Here is a 21604-nt window from a genome sequence, read left to right on the forward strand (position 1 = left end):
TGAAAAAAGTACATATGAAATGCCTTAAAAACCTCCAGATCGCAACCTAATTAAGCTGATCTACCTGTTTGTCCAGAATGAGGTTTGTGTCCCAAGCCAGTGTGGAGATGTTGGCCACTAAGGGCCGTGCACTCTTCTTCAAAACTGTTTGCCTGCAGACACCTTAAAAGCATTACTTTTACCAATCGACTCTTAAATACACACCTCTAAGATAGGCAATGATCTGAGCTAGAAAAGTTTTTAATGCCTTTTTAAAGAGCACAAAGAGGGAGGGGACCGAGACGTGACGCTACCTGACCAAGGTGCGGTGATACACTAGACAACACACACCCACAGAGACTGACAACCAATTGATGAACGAGCATATGAGTAGCCAAGCTGAACACATTTCTGCAGCTGCTGCCAAAGTCACTGCATGCCTGGACAGCTGCTGTTGAAGTGGGAGAGGATGGTGATGAAATAGAGCCACTGACGATGGAGTGCACGCAATGCAGTGAGCTGCTTTGATTCCAAAGAAATGTCATGTGACCTACAGCATCTGTATTGTAGAAGAGACCCCTCACATTTCAGTAATCACTTTTATAACTGTATACTGCATCTTCTCCAGGGACAATACTGTAATATAGAAAGGAAACGTGTTTGTATGTTAGAGTAGTCAGTATACAGCTTGTATACCAGTATAGCATTGTTGTCCACTGAAAATTACTCAACACAGCCATTATTGTTTGACCCTCTGAGAATATTCAGGACTGAGTTGTCCTTTGAGGTACATTGTTGCTCTATTTATTTTGGGCCATGACTTTGGTTCTGTTACTCAGAATAGAATGTTTTTTCCCCAAGAGTTTTTTGTTTTTTATGTTAAATTTTTATATTCTAATTTCAAATACTTTCATATATCAATGATAGACTCGGAACAAAAATAGTCCTTTGGGAGTTTAGAGTGTATAAAACATGTTTGGATTAATATATTTTTCTACTTTTTTGCTCAAATCTCTCAATTAACTTTAGCACTAAATAAAAATAGCAACATGTGTTTTAATTTCAACTCATGTCCATGTGATCCAATTATGTCAGTGTTGTTTATTTAGAACAATTTGCATAACATGAGTTATCATCCATATAGTAAATGTTAATAGACTGAAGTACTGGTGTAAAGCTCATGCCTAAATATACATAAGATTAGTAATAAAATCCAATTTTGATGCATTGCTATAATTTTTGCTGTGTCAGGGTACAAACTTTATAGCAGTGTAGTGACCTTGGATCCCTCAGGCGGTACTGCATCAAAAACCGACATCAGTGTGTAAAGGATATCACCACATGGGCTCAGGAACACTTAAAAAAACCACTGTCAGTAACTAGAGTTTGTCGCTACATCTGTAAGTGCAAGTTAAAACTCTACTATGCAAAGCAAAAGCCATTTATTAACAACACCCAGAAACGCCGCCGGCTTCACTGGGCCCGAACTCATCCAAGATGGACTGATGCAAAGTGGAAAAGTGTTCTGTGGTCTGATGAGTCCACATTTCAAACTGTTTTTGGAAACTGTGGACGTCGTGTCCGCCAGACCAAAGAGGAAAAGAACCATCTGTGATGGTATGGGGGTGTATTAGTGCCCAAGGCATGGGTAACTTACACATCTGTAAAGGCACCATTAATGCTGAAAGGTACATAAAGGTTTTGGAGCAACATATGTTGCCATCCAAGCAACGTTATCATGGACGCCCCTGCTTATTTCAGCAAGACAATGCCAAGCCACGTGTCTTATCGAATTTCCTACATGTATGTGCACTTCATGTGTACCGTATTTTCCGGAACATAGGGCGCACCGGATTATAAAGCACACTGCCAATAGTATATTCTCGATCTTTTTTCATATATAAAGCGCACCGGATTATAGAGCGCATTAAAGGAATCTTTTTTTTTTTTCTTTTTTAAGATTAAAGATTAAAGTACTAATGATTGTCACACACACACTAGATGTGGTGAAATTTGTCCTCTGCATTTGTCCCATCCCCTTGGGGAGCAGCGCCCTGAGATCGGTAGGTTGGAGTTCAAATCCCAGCCGAGTCATACCAAAGACTATAAAAATGGGACCCATCTAAATTGAAAACACTTCTGTGTGGTCTACATAACATATAATGGTGGTTATTTGGTCAAAATGTTGCATAGATTATGTTTTACAGATCATCTTCAAGCCGCTTTCTGACAGTCGCTTCCAGATGCGCGGTTTTGTGGGCGGTCTTTTTCACGTGGCTCACCTTTGATAGCGTCTTCTCCCCGTTATCTTTGTTGTAGCGGTGTAGCGTGCAAGGATGGGAGTGGAAGAAGTGTCAAAGGATGGAGCTAACTGTTCTAATGACATTCAGACTTAACTTAAATCAATAACGGAGCAGCATCTCCTCGTCCGGAAACAACAACAAGGCCGAAAATGTGTCCCGTGAAAAACCATCCGACTAGAACTCTTTAATAATTAAAGTTCCTTGGGTGAATAATGTAAAGTATGTTTTAGCGCTTTCATGGCAAGTTTACTGACAGATATAAGTAAGAACTTTACACTACTTTATATTAGAAATGGCAACAGCAGAGGTTGAATGTCTCATAACAAGAAGATAGAGAAAAAGAAGAAGCTTATCAACTACGGTGTTGCTACGGACTACAAAGGCGGACGCGCACACTTTTTCAGGATTTATGCAGATCCCAAATACAGATCAGCAGGTACCAGTACGTAAGAAAAGTTGGTTTTGCATAATATTGCAAAATAAAACGCCAGATAATATGTCTTACCTTATACACACACCATTATAATACTCGTATGTTTAATGCGGCGACAATCCATCAAGCGGTGCGGCTTCATAGCTTACCAAAGTCGTACTAAAACATTTTGATAAGATTTTTGAGCGCCGTGTGTAATGTTCTATATTTTCAATGGATCATATAAAATGTTGGTGTTGTTTACTTGAGGCATATTGCAGTCTACACGTATCTCTTATGTTTGACTGCCATCTACTGGTCACACTTATTATTACACCATGTACCAAATAATATTGCTTCGAGGTCAGTAAGCAAAACTAGAATTATTCCGTACATTAGGCGCACCGGGTTATAAGGCGCAATGTCGAGTTTTGAGGAAAAAAAGGATTTTAAGTGCGCCTCATAGTCCGGTAAATACGGTACCGTATTTTTCGGACTATAAGTCGCTCCGGAGTATACGTCACACCGGCCGAAAATGCACAATAAAGAAGGAAAAAAACATATATACGTCGCAGATATATATATGTACAGTATATATATCTGCGGTTACATATATATATACATATACATATAAAGTGCAAAATTTTCACATATAAAGTGCAACATTAAACTGCTTCAAGTTGTTGCTCAGATTAAGTAGCATTTTTGGGGGAAATTTATTTGATAAACTCCAACACCAAGAATAGACATTTGAAAGGCAATTTAAAATAAATAAAGAATAGTGAACAACAGGCTGAATAAGTGTAAGGCATATGACGCATAAATAACCAACTGAGAACGTGCCTGGTATGTTAACGCAACACATCATGGCAAGAGTCATTCAAATAACTATAACATATAGAACATGCTATACGTTTACCAAACAATCTGTCACTCCCGATCGCTAAATCCGATGAAATCTTCCTCCCCTGTGTCGCCTCTGGTATGTCCTTTCTTTCTGCTACGTCCGGCTTGTAATCTGCAGTATAGGATTTCCTTTTCGGTGCCATTTTAGTTCAGCCCTTCTCAGTTTTTATAAGTTACAGCCAATGTTGATGTGATCCATTTTAATAGCTACGGCAGTAGCATATAGCATATAGCAGTTAGCATTCCATGACCCACAATGCACTTCTGCCATAACCCTCCTCCGCCAAATTCTTATTGGTTGACATGTGAGTGACGATTGCTGACGTGTGTGTGACGATGGCTGCCATTTGCTTCGTCTCTTACGCGAATGAGATAAATAATATTATTTGATATTTTACGGTAATGTGTTAATAATTTCACACATAAATCGCTCCGGAATATATGTCGCACCCACGGCCAAACTATGAAAAAAACTGCGATTTATAATCCGAAAAATACGGTATATATAATGCACTTTCCTTACTGTGGTTAGTTTTACAGTGACTTCAGTGCGAAGAATAGCAACAAAACACCTCAAGTTATATATTTTTTCATCTCTAATTCATATTTGGTAAAGTAAATTGCGACATTCAGTAAGGGTGTAACGGTACACAAACATTTCAGTTCGGTACGTACCTCGGTTTAGAGGTCACGGTTCGGTTCATTTTCGGTACAGTAAGAAAACAACAAAATATAAATTTTCTGGTTATTTATTTACCAAAATTTGTAAACAATGGCTTTATCCTTTTAACTTGTTTTAAAATAGCTCTGTGTGTGATGGATGTGAGCCACCACTAGGCTGATCAGTGCAACAGCAGGCAGTCATGAATGCTAAGCATAACAATAACATACATATACACAGGGTCCATTGCCAGGGTTAATGCAGTCAACATATATAAAATAAAAACTAAATAAGATAAGGCTCAGAATTGGTTTCTTAAAGGCCTACTGAAATGATTTTTTTAAATTTAAACGGGGATAGCAGATCCATTCTATGTGTCATACTTGATCATTTCGCGATATTGCCATATTTTTGCTGAGAGGATTTAGTAGAGAACATCGACGATAAAAAAAAGCCTTGCCTGTACCGGAAGTAGCGTGACGTCACAGGCTGAAAGGCTCCTCACATTTCCCCATTGTTTTCAATGCAGCGAGAGCGATTCGGACCGAGAAAGCGACGATTACCCCATTAATTTGAGCGAGGATGAAAGATTCGTGGATGAGGAACGTTGGAGTGAAGGACTAGAGTGCAGTGCAGGACATATCTTTTTTCGCTCTGACCGTAACTTAGGTACAAGCTGGCTCATTGGATTCCACACTCTCCTTTTTCTATTGTGGATCACAGATTTATATTTTAAACCACCTCGGATACTATATCCTCTTGAAAATGAGAGTCAAGAACGCGAAATGGACATTCACAGTGACTTTTATCTCCACTACAATACATCGGCGAAGCACTTTAGCTACGGAGCTAACGTGATAGCATCGTGCTTAACTGCATATAGAAACAAAAGAAATAAACCCCTGACTGGAAGGATAGACAGAAGATCAACAATACTATTAAACCATGGACCTGTAAATACACGGTTAATGCTTTCCAGCTTGGCGAAGCTTAACAATGCTGTTGCTAACGACGCCATTGAAGCTAACTTAGCAACCGGACCTCACAGAGCTATGCTAAAAACATTAGCTATCCACCTACGCCAGCCCTCATCTGCTCATCAACACCCGTGCTCACCTGCGTTCCAGCGATCGACGGTGCGACGAAGGACTTCACCCGATCACAGATGCGGTCGGCGGCCCGGAGACGGAGGAAGTTAAGGTGAGTTCGGCGGCTAGCGCGTCTGCTATCCATCTCAAAGTCCTCCTGGTTGTGTTGCTGTAGTCCGCCGCTAATACACCGATCCCACCTACAACTTTCTTCTTTGCAGTCTTCATTGTTCATTAAACAAATTGCAAAAGATTCACCAACACAGATGTCCAGAATATTGTGGAATTTTGAGATGAAAACAGAGCTTTTTGTATAGGATTCAATGTGTCCGCATACTTCCGTTTCAACGATTGACGTCACGCGCATACGTCATTATACATAAACGTTTTCAACCGGAAGTTTAGCTGGAAATTTAAAATTGCACTTTATAAGTTAACCCGGCCGTATTGGCATGTGTTGCAATGTTAAGATTTCATCATTGATGTATAAACTATCAGACTGCGTGGTCGGTAGTAGTGGGTTTCAGTAGGCCTTTAACAAAACCTTTCTACATATAAAGTGCAACATTTTCACACATAAAGTGCAACATTAAACTGCTTCAAAATGTTGCTCAGATTAAATCAAATGACAAAACTTTTCTTATACATACAAAAAGTGCCACATTAAATAGTTTCAGGTCAACTCAGCCTCAGATTAACTTTTGTTTTCCCCCCCAGCCTTTAACCCTGGCGACTTTCACTCAATTTTCATGTTTTTTGCCAGAAAAATAAGTTTATCCACATTGTCTGCAGAAAGAGCAGACCTGCTTGCAGTTAAAATGTCTCCAGCTGTGGATAATACCCTTTCGCTGGGCGCGGAGGTAGCAGGTGTGGCGAGGTAGTGCCTGGCTAACTTGACAGTAAGAGGATATATGGGCTCATTGTTCTTCCACCATAGAAGTGGGTCAAAATCTAGTTTTTAATGCAATATGGTCTTAAATCTGCTGCTATAAAAACACCAACGGCATTTGTTATTGCTCGCCGAGGAGAGGCTGCTTGAATGCGGTGTTTGCACGACGCTCGTCTTTCTCTTCGTTGAAGTGATGTTATCCATTGTTGTATCGCACCGCGAAGCCGAAATGTTCCCAAACGGGAGATCTTAACGAGGCAGGAGGGTCTTCCCGCTGTGGCTTTTACATGTTGTCGTAGCCCTGTCGTTGCTAGCATGCCGTGTGTTGTGCCTCGGTGTGCATTGTTTACACAACGTGCTGTGCGCTACTTAATATGTCCGTGTGGAAACTCGTTCGGTGCACTTCCGTTCCGAACCGAACCCCCCCTTACCAAAACGGTTCAATACAAATACACGTACCGTTACACCCTTAACATTCAGGGATGGCAGAATATAGTGTAGCCTGTTTAGTTTAGTTTATTAAGGATCCCCATTAGTATACACCGCAGTGGATACTATTCTTCCTGGGGTCCAGCCTGTTACCTTTCACAATAAGCAGCAACAATTGAATTTGCATTGAACAAAGAGAGCACAGACTGCCAGCCCCCCCGTGACCTGAAACCGAAAGGGACAAGTGGCAGAAAATGGATTGATGGATGGAATACAACTCCTTTGTTGAAAGAAGCCAGGTATGTTTAACTACTTTATGCTTTTGGGCTTTCACTTACCCTTTAATTTTACGGATTTTCACTCTGCTTTTTTTGTTGGGAGATACTTTGCATTGCCTGGTAACCCGTGCTTTTGGTGTCATCATATCCAGTGTTTTGGTCTGTAGGTGTGGTTGGTGTTCACACTTGCCTGGCTCAGGAGGTCAAAAGCACTGTTTGTTATAGACCTGTTGGTCCTAGTCTGTGCTCACACTTGGCCAAGTGAACTTTACAAGCAGAGCAAACGGGCTAGTGTGTTTTAACAGCACCACAAATTACACTTCTATCCATTAAACTACACCAGAGGCTTCCAGTAACAACCTTCAGTCACACTTACTGTATGTTGCAAATCACTCGCCTTAATTGTGATTGGAGTATAATGAGGACGTTTGTGTTTGTGTGATGATCGCTGGCTGTGGTGGAATGTGTGTGTGTTGGATCTGATGACTGCTGTTGGCGTGTTACGAGCGACAATAAAATGAAAAAAGAGCATCTGACTGTGTTTGTCTGAATTGCTGCATTAATGTGTCAATTAGTGCCGGGCGATATGACGATACATATTGTTGGCACGATAGAAAAATGTCTATTGTGCCATTTCTATTTTTATCGTTTCAAGCGGTAGGCTGTATTTTATCCATAGGGCTTGTGCCATCAGATGATTCATAGTAACAACAACAATAATTGCACATTCAGTAAGTGTATTTGGTGTCAAACGGGAAAGAAAACAATATTTTCTTACAAAGAAAAGGATGTGTTGACTCGCATTTCTCTTTCGACATGACGCCGCTTTACGTGCCGTGCCCTCTTTGTGTCCAGCGTCTCCCGCCATTGCGGGTTACCCGGGCTACACACATGAGGGGATCATTGTAAGTAAACATGGAGACAGGACGGGTAGGCGATGCGCTGGCGGGAAAAATAATTTAACCCCCACAATCAGCAGAGACGGAGTCCTAGGACGAACTCCGACCCAAACGAGGGGGTAGCTCGTCAGTCTGGCTTTATTTATCGCTGCCTGCAAACTACTTTTTCCCCCAGAGGATCACACCGGAGCCGCGATAGCCCAAGGTATGTGTGGCAGCTAACGTTAATATTGCTGTGTTTATCCATGTTTCTTATGTCGTTTTGCTAACATACCTCTGAATAGAGTGTAAGGGTGTACCTTTGCATGCAGTATCCCGTTTATTATTAAACTGTCCTGTCAGGCTTTGTGTAGTGTTAGTGTTCATGTGGCTGTGTGTGGCAGTGAACCCTGAAAAATTTGTTTTGTTGCTGTTGTTTGCTATACCAAATGTATTTGTTTATTTCACTTGCAGATAAAGTGAGAAAAAAGGTAAGTGGTCATGTATGTTGTTAAATTTTTCATAGAACTGAAAGCGTACCATAGCTTTATTGTGGTGTATCGTTATTGTGATATAAAATGATCCATAACGTGATATACATTTTTTTCCATATCGCCCAGCATTAGTGTCAATTAATTGTTTTAGCACCCAAATGAGTCTCTTTTTTGGTCTGGCTACAATTGCCATGTTGGCATTAAGAAACAGAGTTTTGGCACCCATCCTTAACAACCAGTTGGGTTTTCATCCATGTTCACTGTCTTTAACATAAAAGTTCCTCCGCCGTAATTTACACTTTCTTCTCACATGTTGTAAAGACGCTTTTTACCGTTTGTTGAGGGAGGAGGCGGTGCTGCGCTTGTTTTTAATGCAGCATGTGGAGAATCGTCTATGTTTACAAATGGGATCCCGTACATGTGTGATTTGAGATCACAAACTTTTAATGATTAATCATGCAGCCTTACTAAATATTGACAATTTAGAAATGCTCACTGTAAAGTGTACTCACATGTGGGAAAAAAAAGACCACAGTACCGTATGGCTTAGCATCATGATTTTCTGAATGGAATGAAAGAGATGTGTTCAGTCATGCCTCAGAGAGCCTACACATGTTGATGAAGACCAACTATAGCTCTAAAAATGCAATGCAGTGTATACTGTACATGTGGGAGAGTCTCGGTTTCAATTACAAAGCCAAATAACACTAAACCCCCTCATCTGATTAATTTATCTGAAAATTTATGGCCAGGTGCTATTGTTCCACTTCAGTCCTGTAGGTGGGGGTAGTGCACATTGCAAAGTGTTGCCAATTGTTTCACATACAAAGGGTTTCCCCTTAATATAAATGATGGTGGGGCACCGCCACAGCAAAATTAAAGACGCCCAACCTTAAAAATATGTTTTTTTTTTAACGTGAAAACTTATGAAAGTAATACAATGTATTGTAGCCTCCAGAAGAAATCAAAAGTCTGACTATTTAAATCTTTTATTGCCAATCCTATGAAAACAACCGACCCAATTCAGAAATATATTCCCATGCGCTTTGGTCTCCGTGCTTCCTCAGACACACAACACTTCCTCATTCTCCGCCAATTCCCTTTCAGGCACGGACGGTGTACTCACGATCATGAGAACAATGAACATCATACCAAACAACATGAACATAAAACTTTATCACCAGCTGGTTGTTACAGTATGAATGGGTATACATATATAGCCTAAAATGATATTGACTAGTGATGCACCTAAAATTTGGCAACTGGAACAGCGGTGCCGAAACCAGATGTTGTGATGACGTAGGCAATATGCACAGGAATGTCTGCAGCAGAGGCAGCATGTCTGCGATGTGGACGCACTTTAATATAGCCGAGATATACCCACTAACAGCAATCTACAAAATGTGCAAATATTAGTAGGAAAGTGGCGGCTTTTGAGGGGAGAAAGTCCAACTGCAGCAGTGCAAAGCGAAGAAAGTGTGACGTCATGCTCGCTGTTCAGAAGTAGAGTCTCTGAACAAGAGTATAGTATTTACCAACAGTGGTGGGCAAGCGACTTGGAAAATGTAGTAAGCTAAGCTACTAGTTACTCTCGATTAAATGTAGCTAAGCTACAGGGGAAGCTTTCCCTGGAGAACTGTAGCAAGCTACACGGCAAAAGTAGCTTGCTACATCAAAGCTACATTTAACGGAATTTATATCTAAGGGCCCACATGTATAATATCAATGTTAGTTTAACTGAGAATGTACAAATGGAACCAATAAGGGTCCGTTACTACTACCTATCCGTCATTTAGCTGGAGACACCCTACAACTACCTCTGCGGGGTCCCCACATCCCACTGTATGTACTTATTTAGTTTGCCTTTTCTTTGGCTCACCCCTGTAATGTTATTAATTTTCTCTACCAACAGTAAAAAAAAAAAGAAAAAAAAAAGGATCTACCTATATCTTGGCAAAATAAAACTAGGGCTGCAACAACTAATCGATTAAATTCGATTATAAAAATAGTTGGCGATTAATTTAGTCATCGATTCGTTGGGTCTATGATATGCGCAGAGGCAATTTTTATTTTTATTTTTTTATAAACCTTTATTTATAAACTCTAACATGTACAAACAGCTGAGAAACAATAATCAAAATAAGTATGGTGCCAGTATTTTGTGAATTAGTGAATTACATTTATATAGCGCTTTTTCTCAAGTGACTCAAAGCGCTTTACATAGTGAAACCCAATATCTAAGTTACATTCAAACCAGTGTGGGTGGCACTGGGAGCAGGTGGGTAAAGTGTCTTGCCCAAGGACACAACGGCAGTGACTAGGATGGCGGAAGCGGGGATCGAACCTGCAACCCTCAAGTTGCTGGCACGGCCGCTCTACCAACCGAGCTATACCGCCCCCAAGTATGCTGTTTTCTTTCAATAAAATACTGGAAAGGATAGAAATGTAGTTTGTCTCTTATATCCGATTATTGATCGATTAATTCAAGAAATAATCGACAGATTAATCGATTATCAAATTAATCGTTAGTTGCAGCCCTAAATAAAACCAATGACTTGTGTGTTGTTTGGGAACAGTTGGTAATGGTTATGTGCAGTAAAACTTTTCATTAACTCAACTGTGTGTGTTCCTAAATTTGTGTTGGACGTCTTCAATAAAGAGAGCAGATATGATTTTGGTTTACAACTAAAACAGGTTTTGGGCATTGTTTTCTCTAAACGCACACCTTTGTCTAAATATGGCCAAGGACACGCATTATTGTAGGTTTCCTGGACGTTGTTTTCATCACTAAAGAAAAATCTAATCTGCGGGAGACAATCCCTTTGCCATTTTCAACTATGTTTTTTTTTTGTTTTTTTTGAGTCGACAGCTTAAAGCGTACGTCTGTCTCCGACTCCCTTGTCGTCATGTGACATGACTGCGTGTCCATTATGATTTTGCTTACTAGTTTCGATGACCCACCTTATCTTGCCTCTGAATGGCCAGTCCGTAACGTTTCGCCCTAATCTTAGCCAATTGTGACTCATCATATGAACACCAACCAATCATCATGGATTTTCTCTGTATCTGTGGTTGTTGTCATTCCTCCAGGGCATTGGATTGTCTCCGTATTTTTTGGGGGCCTGGATTCACAGTCGATTTTTTGTCTTTGTAACTTGTAGCTTTGATGTAAGCTACCTAGCGACATGGGTCTAAAAGTAGCTAAACTACAGGAAAAGCTACTCGTTAAAAAAGTGGGTAAGCTACTGGAAAATGGAGTTAAGATACGTAGCTTAGCTACATGTAGCTTGTTACTGTCCATCACTGTATGCCAACACCAGAAAAAGATGCTAGATTTGTTGCTAGTCTTGTTTGATAAAGAAAAAGCTACTAAAATTCTGTAGACACTTGAAAAATTCTCAACAAAGTACATTGTACAATAAGCATCATTAATTGAAAATAAAGCAAAACAAATATAAATATTGGTACAAATATACGTTAATCCAATCATCCATCCGTCCATGTTTTACCGCTTGTCCCTCTCGTGGTCGCATGGGGGTTGGAGCCTACCCCAGCTGCACTTGGGCGGAAGGCAGGGTACACCCTGGACAAGTCGCCACCTCATGGCAGGGCTAACACAGATAGACAGACAAGCATTCACACTCCATAAACAGAACACCTTGGATTGTCCATAGAGAGTATCATGATTACAATTGACATTTACATAATTTCATTGTTAATCCTGAATGGTTATTCTCCATATATTCTGTTATACACACAACATTATTTAGGCACACATATTACTCAACAAGACTGTAAGAAAGATCTCTGCCTCCACATTACAATAATTATGTTGTACGTCCACAGTGTCAAAACACACAAGAAGCCCACCTTTGTTTTGGACCAGCATGCATTGCAGTGCGGCACAAGCCGTGACCTGGCTGAGCCACAGTTCCCAGTACATCTTCTGCTTCGGTATGGAGCTTTATGAGTCCGATACGCTGTGTGATCTGGAAAGTGATGTAAGCCTTGACAGAAGTGCAATTACCAGTATGCCATCACAATGAGAGTCCCCCCTCACTAGGTTAAGGCGTTAACTACGCAGACTAATCCTTGAGTTGAGAATCCAGTACAATATTCCAATGATAGCAGAGACAGTCATGATTGATGCTTCCGAAACAGAATGGCAAACAGCGGCGAGTGGGTGGGAGGCACCTAGATGTGTGCAAGGATTTGGGGGCGAGGGCAGAGTGTATGATTTGGCAGGAAAGCTGAGAGCTGGGTAATGTACGTATACATGTGTGAATGTGTGTGTGAGCCCTGGACCAGAGCTACAGTCAACAGCAGATGGTCTTGTTCTCCTGGGATTGTGTGTACAACTGCGAGCGACACTGAGCCAACTGGCCGAGCTGCTCCTCTTACATAGCTGCATATCACATCGCTCTCCTTGAAGAATGTTTTTTAATGACATGACACACACGTGAAGGTCCTAATATTAACAATTTCCGGTTATTAGCACGACAATATGACTGATTAGTCCAACTGAACTACCAAATGACATGAAATCATGAAGCTTCATTAACATATCCCCGGTTGCTTTTCCACTTAGCCCCAAACACAGACTTTCAAGGGCTGTAACATTTGATTGAGTGAGCAATTGGTCCCACGTGTTGCAGGGTTTGTGGCTGTCCAACTGACTTGCATGCGTGAGTGTATGCTGTGAAGCATGTCACATGCGCTCTGAGAAAACACTTTGTGTTGAATGGACCAGAAGGGTCTTCGCGAGTCTTCCCCCAACCCTATCTAAGACAGCCGGGATAGAGGTGACCCTAATCCCATGGCACATACTCCTGCCAGGACCCTGCATCTACTCAGCAGCTGTTTGTACGACCAGATATTTTCGCATCGTCGTGTGTTGATCTTTCACTTGGCCAAAGCACCTCGTTGCAAATCAAATTAGTAATAAACTCAGAATACAGTAGAACCTCGATTTATGAACCTAATTGGTTCTTCAACATGGTTTGCCAACCAAAAAAAGTTTGTACAGCGAAGCAGAATCAACGTTACCACTTCCATATTTTAGAAAAGAACTGCACACATTGAAGACACCATAGTGTATATATATATACACTATGTATATGTATATGTATATGCAAAGACAAGATACTTAACGTTTGAACTGGAAAACTTTGTTATTTTTTGCAAATATTAGCTCATTTGGAATTTGATGCCTGCAACATGTTTAAAAAAAAGCTGACACAAGTGACAAAAAAGCCTGAGAAAGTTCAAGAATGCTCATCAAACACTCTTTTGGAACATCCCACAGGTAAACAGGCTAATTGGGAACAGGTGGGTGCCATGATTGGGTATAATACAACTTCCATGAAGTGTTTAGTCATTCACAAACGAGGATGGGGCGAGGGTCACCACTTTGTCAACAAATGCGTGAACAAATTGTCCAACAATTTAAGAACAACATTTCTCAACGAGCTATTGCAAGGAATTTAGGGATTTCACCATCTACGGTCCGTAATATCATCAAAAGGTTCAGAGAATCTGGAGATATCACTGCACGTACGCGATGATACTACGGACCTTTGATTCCTCAGGCGGTACTGCATCAAAAACCGATATCAGTGTGTAAAGGATATCACCACATGGGCTCAGGAATACTTCAGAAAACCACTGTCAGTAACTACAGTTGGTCGCTACATCTGTAAGTGCAAGTTAAAACTCTATTATGCAAAGCAAAAGCCATTTATCAACAACACCCAGAAACGCCGCCGGCTTTGCTGGGCCCGAGCTCATCTAAGATGGACTGATGCAAAGTGGAAAAGTGTTCTGTGGTCTGACAAGTTCATATTTCAAAAAGTTTTTGGAAACTGTGGACATCGTGTCCTCCGGAACAAAGAGGAAAAGAACCATCCGGATTGTTATAAGAGCAAAGTTGAAAAGCCAGCATCTGTGATGGTATGGGGGTGTATTAGTGCCCAAGGAATGGGCAACTTACACATCTGTGAAGGCACCATTAATGCTGAAAGGTACATACAGCTTTTGGAGCAACATATGTTGCCATCCAAGCAACGTTATCATTGACACCCCTGCTTATTTCAGCAAGACAATGCCAAGCCACGTGTTACATCAACGTGGCTTCATAGTAAAAGAGTGCGGGTACGAGACTGGCCTGCCTGTAATCCAGACCTGTCTCCCATTGAAAATGTGTGGCGCATTATGAAGCCTAAAATACCACAACGGAGACTGTTGAACAACTTAAGCTGTACATCAAGCAAGAATGGGAAAGAATTCCACCTGAAAAGCTTCAAAAATTGGTCTCCTCAGTTCCCAAACGTTTACTGAGTGTTGTTAAAAGGAAAGGCCATGTAACACAGTGGTAAAAATGCCCCAGTGCCAACTTTTTTGCAATGTGTTGCTGCCATTAAATTCTAAGTTAATGATTATTTGCACAAAAAAAAAAACAAGTTTCTCAGTTCAAACATTAAATATCTTGTCTTTGCAGTCTATTTAATTGAATATAAGTCGAAAAGGATTTGCAAATCATTGTATTCTGTTTTTATTTACGAATTACACAACATGCCAACTTCACCGGTTTTGTATAACATGAGGGTAATGGCTCAACAATCTTTTTTTATCCAAACAACACAATAACATTACGGCAAGCTTAAATGTCAGTGCACACATACGCACGCACGCACGTCTCGTTGGTGCGCTCCAAAACCAAAAAAAGGAAAACCATTTTACCTTCTTTTTGGGAATATTTGAGGCATTGTTGAACACTCTGGGAGTTTTGGAGTGACAAACAAGCAGTGGCTTCATGCAGTCGCCGCTAGCGTTAGCACAAACTAGCAGTGGAGGCGATCATTCATCGGCTCCAGGTGGCGCCTTCTCCTTGACATATTTTTCGGTCTCATCACAGTTAAAGACTTGCTTACGAAACAAATACCCCTTCACTGATAAAAATCCTCGGATTAAAGGGGCCAAAGTCAGAAGCTAAGTAGCTAAAATGCTAGCTCAGTGATTGTCTAGCAAGGCAAAGCTATACAGCAAGACTGGGGGTGTTTGGATTAAGACTGGGCAATATGGCTGAAAAGATCATATTTTTTTATATTGATTGATATCAGTAATTATTGATATGGGTGATATGGCCGAAAAATATCATATTTTTTTATATTGATTGATATTGATAATTATTGATATGGGCAATATGGATGAAACATATATTTTTTATTTTGATTGATATCGATAATTATTGATATGGGCGATATATGGCTGAGAAATATATTTTTTATATTGATTGATATCGATAATTATTGATACTTTTTATGACTTATTTAAGCCTGCCAATAAATACAGTAAATCAATTTCAAACTTCCCAAGGGTTCTATTTATCAGTGGAGAGGGTGTCTAGTAGCCAAGTAGGATGTAATAAAGTATTTAAAGTAGATTTGAAGGTAGTTGCAGATTTGAGACACAAGATAGAAGTACTGTAAAAGCTATTGAACTACAGAGTAGTTAGGAACCTACTTATTAAACCGACACATTGGAAGTGTCAGGAAGTTGCCACACCGTCTGCATTAAAACCAACAAAAATAAAGACACATTTCTGGTATTTAGTTGATGATATCAACATATCAAAGATTCTCTTCTCGCTCCATGCAAAGAACCCACAGCGAGACAGAAAGACCACGCACACCAACCTTGGTAGTTGGTACTGTTACGTGATTGGCTGTTAGCCTGTCGCTCCCATTGCTCAGTGAATACAGTTAATTGATTGGCTGTTGGCAAAATGAATGAATGAAGCGTTCGTACACCGAGACATGGTCCCCATGTTTGGCGCGATGTAAACGTTTGTAAAACGAAAAGGATGCAATTAGGGGCAATTGTCAGTTGCTGACCCCGATGGCCTCCACAGGGCATCCTACAATTGTCTATGAGGGTTGTCACAATACCAGAATTTCAGTGGCTGATACTACCGATCAGTTTTGGACAATTTTCGTGAAAAGTATGTGATCACCATTGCAGATCAATATCTCCCCTAAGATAAAAAGAATGATCTTCTTTACGGTAAATGTATTTAATTTCTTAGTATTTTAAGTACCATTATCAGGAATCTGAGCACCCTCTGAAAAAAAAGAGGAACATTTCTATCATCTCTAAGCACTGCCACGAGAGCCCCGAAAGAAAATTTTGAAAATGAAGACTACATTTCTACACTACATTTTGCGTTTATATTTATTCACATCTACCAAAGTCTTTCTGGCTGTCTTTTTAACACTTACATGTGTTGTGTAATGTACCACAACATTTTTAGTTTTTTTAGTAGATAATTTACGGACATTATTATCATCATTGAAAATGCAATGTACATTCTATAACATGCTTGCCAATAACTCAAGAAAATGTTCTCACTTGGCAAATCTACTGGGTCTCTGCAGGTTTCAACAAGTCAAACTTTTCAAGACTTTTTAGGGCCATATTGACAATCCTTACGGACAAAAAAGTACAAAGACATAAAGGAAAATCAGAGGGCCAAAATGAATTGTAAGCATATGAATCCATTCACTGCTCTTTAGAAAACCAAATGGTCAAACTAACTAAATACACCAGATGCTTCTCTATTGTAAACTAATAGGAAAAAAATAGCAAACATCATTACAGCCATTTTTAAGATTGCCATTGAAGTGTTTTCTTGCAAAAGGTGCAGTGTGCTTCATATCAAGTGTTTTCATGTAACAATTTTAACGTCAGCAATGGTAGAGGAAAGCACAACAATATATTGTCTGTGAAAGGGACTGTTAGCATCTCTGCTAAAGCAAAATGGTTAACTTTTGCAATGTTTTTGTGGTTAATGGAATTGACATATTACTTATAAACAAGGACTATTTTTTATTTAAGCATGACAAGACGACATTTGCAAATCTCCCTTGCATTCCACAACACACCATTAACAGTTTCTAGTTTGAAAAGTTTCTCAAACTGTTTAAACTAGTTTAGTAAATAGTTTAAATATGCTGTTAATATTGTTAAACTGTCGATCGCACTCACCATTAATAAATTAAAAAATTAACAGTTACAGCATATGATCAGTATCGGCTGATCCGACTCATGGATGATCGTATCCGAATCGGCAGCATGTAACCCTGATGGGAACATCCCTTGTCGTCACCAATACCTGTGAATTTCCACGATTTTTTAAATGTATTTGATGCCACGATAAAAATAAAAAAACTGAACCCATGTACTTTTAAATACACTACTTCATTGAAAACGGTTTCAAACTGTCAAGTATTTAAACTCACTGTGCTTGAACATGTTCCTGCGCAGAATTTAAATCGCAGTAACAGCTGTCATGAGATCACTATACAGTACATTCAAAAAATAACAGCAGTGGCCTATAACCTCCAAGTGTATCAAATCAAACAACACTGTGCATATAAAAGGGCTAAAAAAACAACAGTAAACTATTTTACATTAAAAAAAGAACAGCAGTGACGTAGCGGCTTTCAAGGCCATAGAACACACAAACAATATTCCTAATTTTCTTTCAATATGGTGGTAGCTTGATACCATTATGTAATTTGTAATGACAGACTAAAAAGCAGCAATAAATATGAATGCAGCAATAGACAGAGACATCCTAGATGAAAACCAATGCTTGCCAGTTCCCAGCCAACCTGATGGAACTTGAGAGGTGCTGCAAAGGGGAATGGGCAAAGAGGAATGGGCAAATCTGTCCAACGATAGGTGTGCCGAGCTTGTGGCATCATATTCTAACTTGAGGCTGTAATTGCTGCCAAAGGTGCTTATCATAATGTAATGAAGCTAGCGTCGTTAGCAGTAGCTAATATGCTAACAAATTTACTGTGTTAATATTATTAATTTACAATAATGTAGCATTATTTACAGTATTGTTCTAGTTTCACAACTTCCTCAGTAAATTCACCAAGACTTTTGATTGATTGATTGAAACTTTTATTAGTAGATGGCACAGTGAAGTACATATTCCGTACAATTGACCACTAAATGGTAACACCCGAATAAGTTTTTCAACTTGTTTAAGTCAGGGTCCACTTAAATTGATTCATGATACAGATATATACTATTTTCATAATACAGTCATCACACAAGATAATCATCAGAGTATATACAATGAATTATTTACATTATTTACAATCCGGGGTGTGGGATATGGAGGGGGGGTTAGGATTTGTTGGTATCAACACTTCAGTCATCAACAATTGCATCATCAGAGAAAGTTAGTTTAGGGTTGAAGTTGCCTGGAGGTGTTGTTTTAGTGCGGTTTTGAAGGAAGATAGATATGCCCTTTCTTTTACACCTGTTGGGAGCGCATTCCACATTGATGTGGCATAGAAACAGAATGAGTTAAGACCTTTGTTAGATCGGAATCTGGGTTTAACGTGGTTAGTGGAGCTCCCTCTGGTATGGTTATGGCGGTCATTTACGTTAAGGAAGTAGTTTGACATGTACTTCGGTATCAGGGAGGTGTAGCGGATTTTATAGACTAGGCTCAGTGCAAGTTGTTTTACTCTGTCCTCCACCCTGAGCCAGCCCACTTTGGAGAAGTGGGTTGGAGTGAGGTGTGATCTGGGGTGGAGGTCTAAAAGTAACCTGACTAGCTTGTTCTGGGATGTTTGGAGTCTAGATTTGAGGGTCTTGGAGGTGCTAGGGTACCAGGAGGTGCATGCGTAATCGAAAAAGGGTTGAACGAGGGTTCCCGCCAGAATCTTCATGTTGCTTTTGTTGACCAGAGAGGAGATTCTATAGAGGAATCTCGTTCGTTGGTTGACCTTTTTGATTACCTTGGTTGCCATTTTATCACAGGAAAGATTAGCCTCTAGAATGGAACCTAGGTAGGTGACCTCATCCTTCCTGGTGATAACAATGTCACCCATTTTTATAGTGAAGTCATTGACTTTCTTAAGGTTGATGTGGGACCCAAATAGGATGGATTCCGTTTTACCCAAGTGTATGGATAGCTTGTTGTCAGCGAGCCAGGTGCAAATACTACAGAGTTCAGCACTGAGGATTTTCTCCACCTGTGACTTGTCCTTGCCGGATACCAGCAGGGCCGAGTCATCCGCAAACAAAAACAATTCACAGTCGCATGCTGATGACATGTCGTTTATGTATATTAGGAACAGTAAAGGCCCTAATATACTGCCTTGGGAGACTCCAGAGCTTACTGAGAGGGGGGGTGACACGGTGCCGTTCACCTCTACCACCTGTTTCCTCCCCTCCAAGTAGGATTGCATCCAGCTCGATGAGGTTTTATCTGTCTGTTGATTGCTGATTGGAGAGCTAACTTCTGCAGCTAGTGGGTCCATAACAATGACATCTGTTTTGTTAGACCATCCGTTTTACTGCTGTTTTACATACACCGTTTGGAAACAATGAATAAACATAAACATTTACAAAATATTTATGTGTAAATAACTCATTAAACAACATATATATCTGCGGTTTACAGTCAGGTGCGGCTAATATATGTAAAAATATTTTTTTCTTCTAAAATTTAGTGGGTGCAACTTGCATATTGGTGCGCTTTTTGGTCTGGAAAATACAGTAAATATTTAATTGATTATGTTACACCGCCATCCAGTGTTTTTGTGTGATTGTAATTGTGATCAAAAATGGAATCATCAATGGGATCAGTATCAGCATTAGTATGACTAATACTGCCCATGGAGTATTGATAGATATCCAAATTTGTAGTATCAACCAAAACTAATGTAAATGATTGAAACATTAAGTGATTAGTACATTTTAATAGAAGTGCAGATAGAAACATGTTGCATCAGAAAGCAACCTGCTATTAACCGTAAATTAACAAGTATATTAATAATAATTTTGAGAAAATAACAACCGGAACTAACAAAATATGTTACCGCATAAATCAGTAGCCAAATTAGGAGCCGTTGGCCTATTTTTAAATGGTTCTATTATCATTTATTTACCAAATAACATATTGTGGGCCCTGCGATGAGTTGGCGACTTGTCCAAGGTGTACACCGCCTTCCGCCCGGATGCAACTGAGATAGGCTCCAGCACCCCCTGCAAACCCGAGAGGGACAAGCGGTAGAAAATGTTGGATGGATATATATCGTTTTTGCAGGAAGCTGCATATTGCAATATAGATTTTAAGCCACATCGCCCTTTCCTAATATGCAATAATGTACTTCGAAAACATTTGAGTTTATCTGTACAATCATGCCCATGTTTGTTTGGACTGTCTTTGGCCGCGTGTCGAGCCTCATTGCCGTCCATTGGTTTCAAACTAAGTTAAAAGGCCTTTCAATTATGTTACCAGAGAGTTTCCTTCAGCCATTTTACACTGTCAGCATTAAAACTTTTTTCAGATACAGTACTGTAATACAATGCAGGTGGTATTTGTTATTAGCACACTGACTACTGCATTGGGTGCAGCGCACACAAACTTGCGGTTTCCTGTAACGACTTTTGATCGGCCAGCAAAACGCTAGGCTCGACAATTCTGATTCAAAGACGGAGGAGAGGTAAAAATAAATTAACCTCAGCCTCTTGCGAATAGGTTATTGCAGTAATCAAAACCTCAATGCTGATTAATCGTGCAGCCCTAGGATCAAAACTTTTGACAACCCTAGTCTATGATAATGTATTGACCCTTTTCCACCAAGACTCAGGAACCTCTAGTTCTTGGAATTATGGGTTCCTGTAGAAGTGTGTGGTTTGTGTTTCCACTGCATTTCACAGTTAAGGGTAGTTTATACGGATCAGGCTGATGACGTTGAAGGAGTAGTTTACTATATTTCTACACTGATACCATGTAAATAAACGGACAATATTAGGTCAAATATATTTGACTAAAAATTAAGTAAATGAAATACAAAGCAATAATATACAAATGGTAAATGGGTTATACTTGTATAACGCTTTTCTACCTTCAAGGTACTCAAAGTGCTTTGACACTATTTCCACATTCACACACACATTCACACACTGATGGCGGGAGCTGCCATGCAAGGCCCTAACCACGACCCAACAGGAGCAAGGGTGAAGTGTATTGCACAAGGACACAACGGACGTGACAAGGTTGGTAGAAGGTGGGGATTGAACCAGGAACCCTCAGGTTGCAGGCACGGCCACTCTCCCAACCGCACCACGCCGTCCCATACAAAACAATATGACTTAAAAAATAAAACGTACCAAGTTGTTCATAAAAAGTCAGGCTTTTGTCTGCAATGTCCAACAGTCAGAAATGCGTTTTCTCAGTAAATAAGCTGTAAATAACAA

At 40.0% G+C, this 21604-nt stretch overlaps 1 protein-coding gene across 3 annotated transcripts in view; it reads right to left on the reverse strand.

Moving 5' to 3' along the window:
• The window catches only part of abl2 (c-abl oncogene 2, non-receptor tyrosine kinase), a 90658-nt gene that overhangs the window by 27181 nt on the left and 41873 nt on the right, over positions 1 to 21604 (reverse strand). Inside the window, exon 1 of one of the 3 annotated variants that reach the window (XM_062038364.1) lies at positions 65 to 242. The exons of the other annotated variants lie outside the window; for them this stretch is intronic. Coding sequence (XP_061894348.1) covers positions 65 to 173 — 109 coding nt within the window. The 5' untranslated portion in view covers positions 174 to 242. Of the gene's footprint in view, positions 1 to 64; positions 243 to 21604 lie in introns of those variants that run through there. 3 annotated transcript variants of the gene reach the window in all.

The sequence above is a fragment of the Entelurus aequoreus genome, linkage group LG27, assembly GCF_033978785.1.
Source record: "Entelurus aequoreus isolate RoL-2023_Sb linkage group LG27, RoL_Eaeq_v1.1, whole genome shotgun sequence".
Taxonomy (NCBI): Eukaryota; Metazoa; Chordata; class Actinopteri; order Syngnathiformes; family Syngnathidae; genus Entelurus; species Entelurus aequoreus.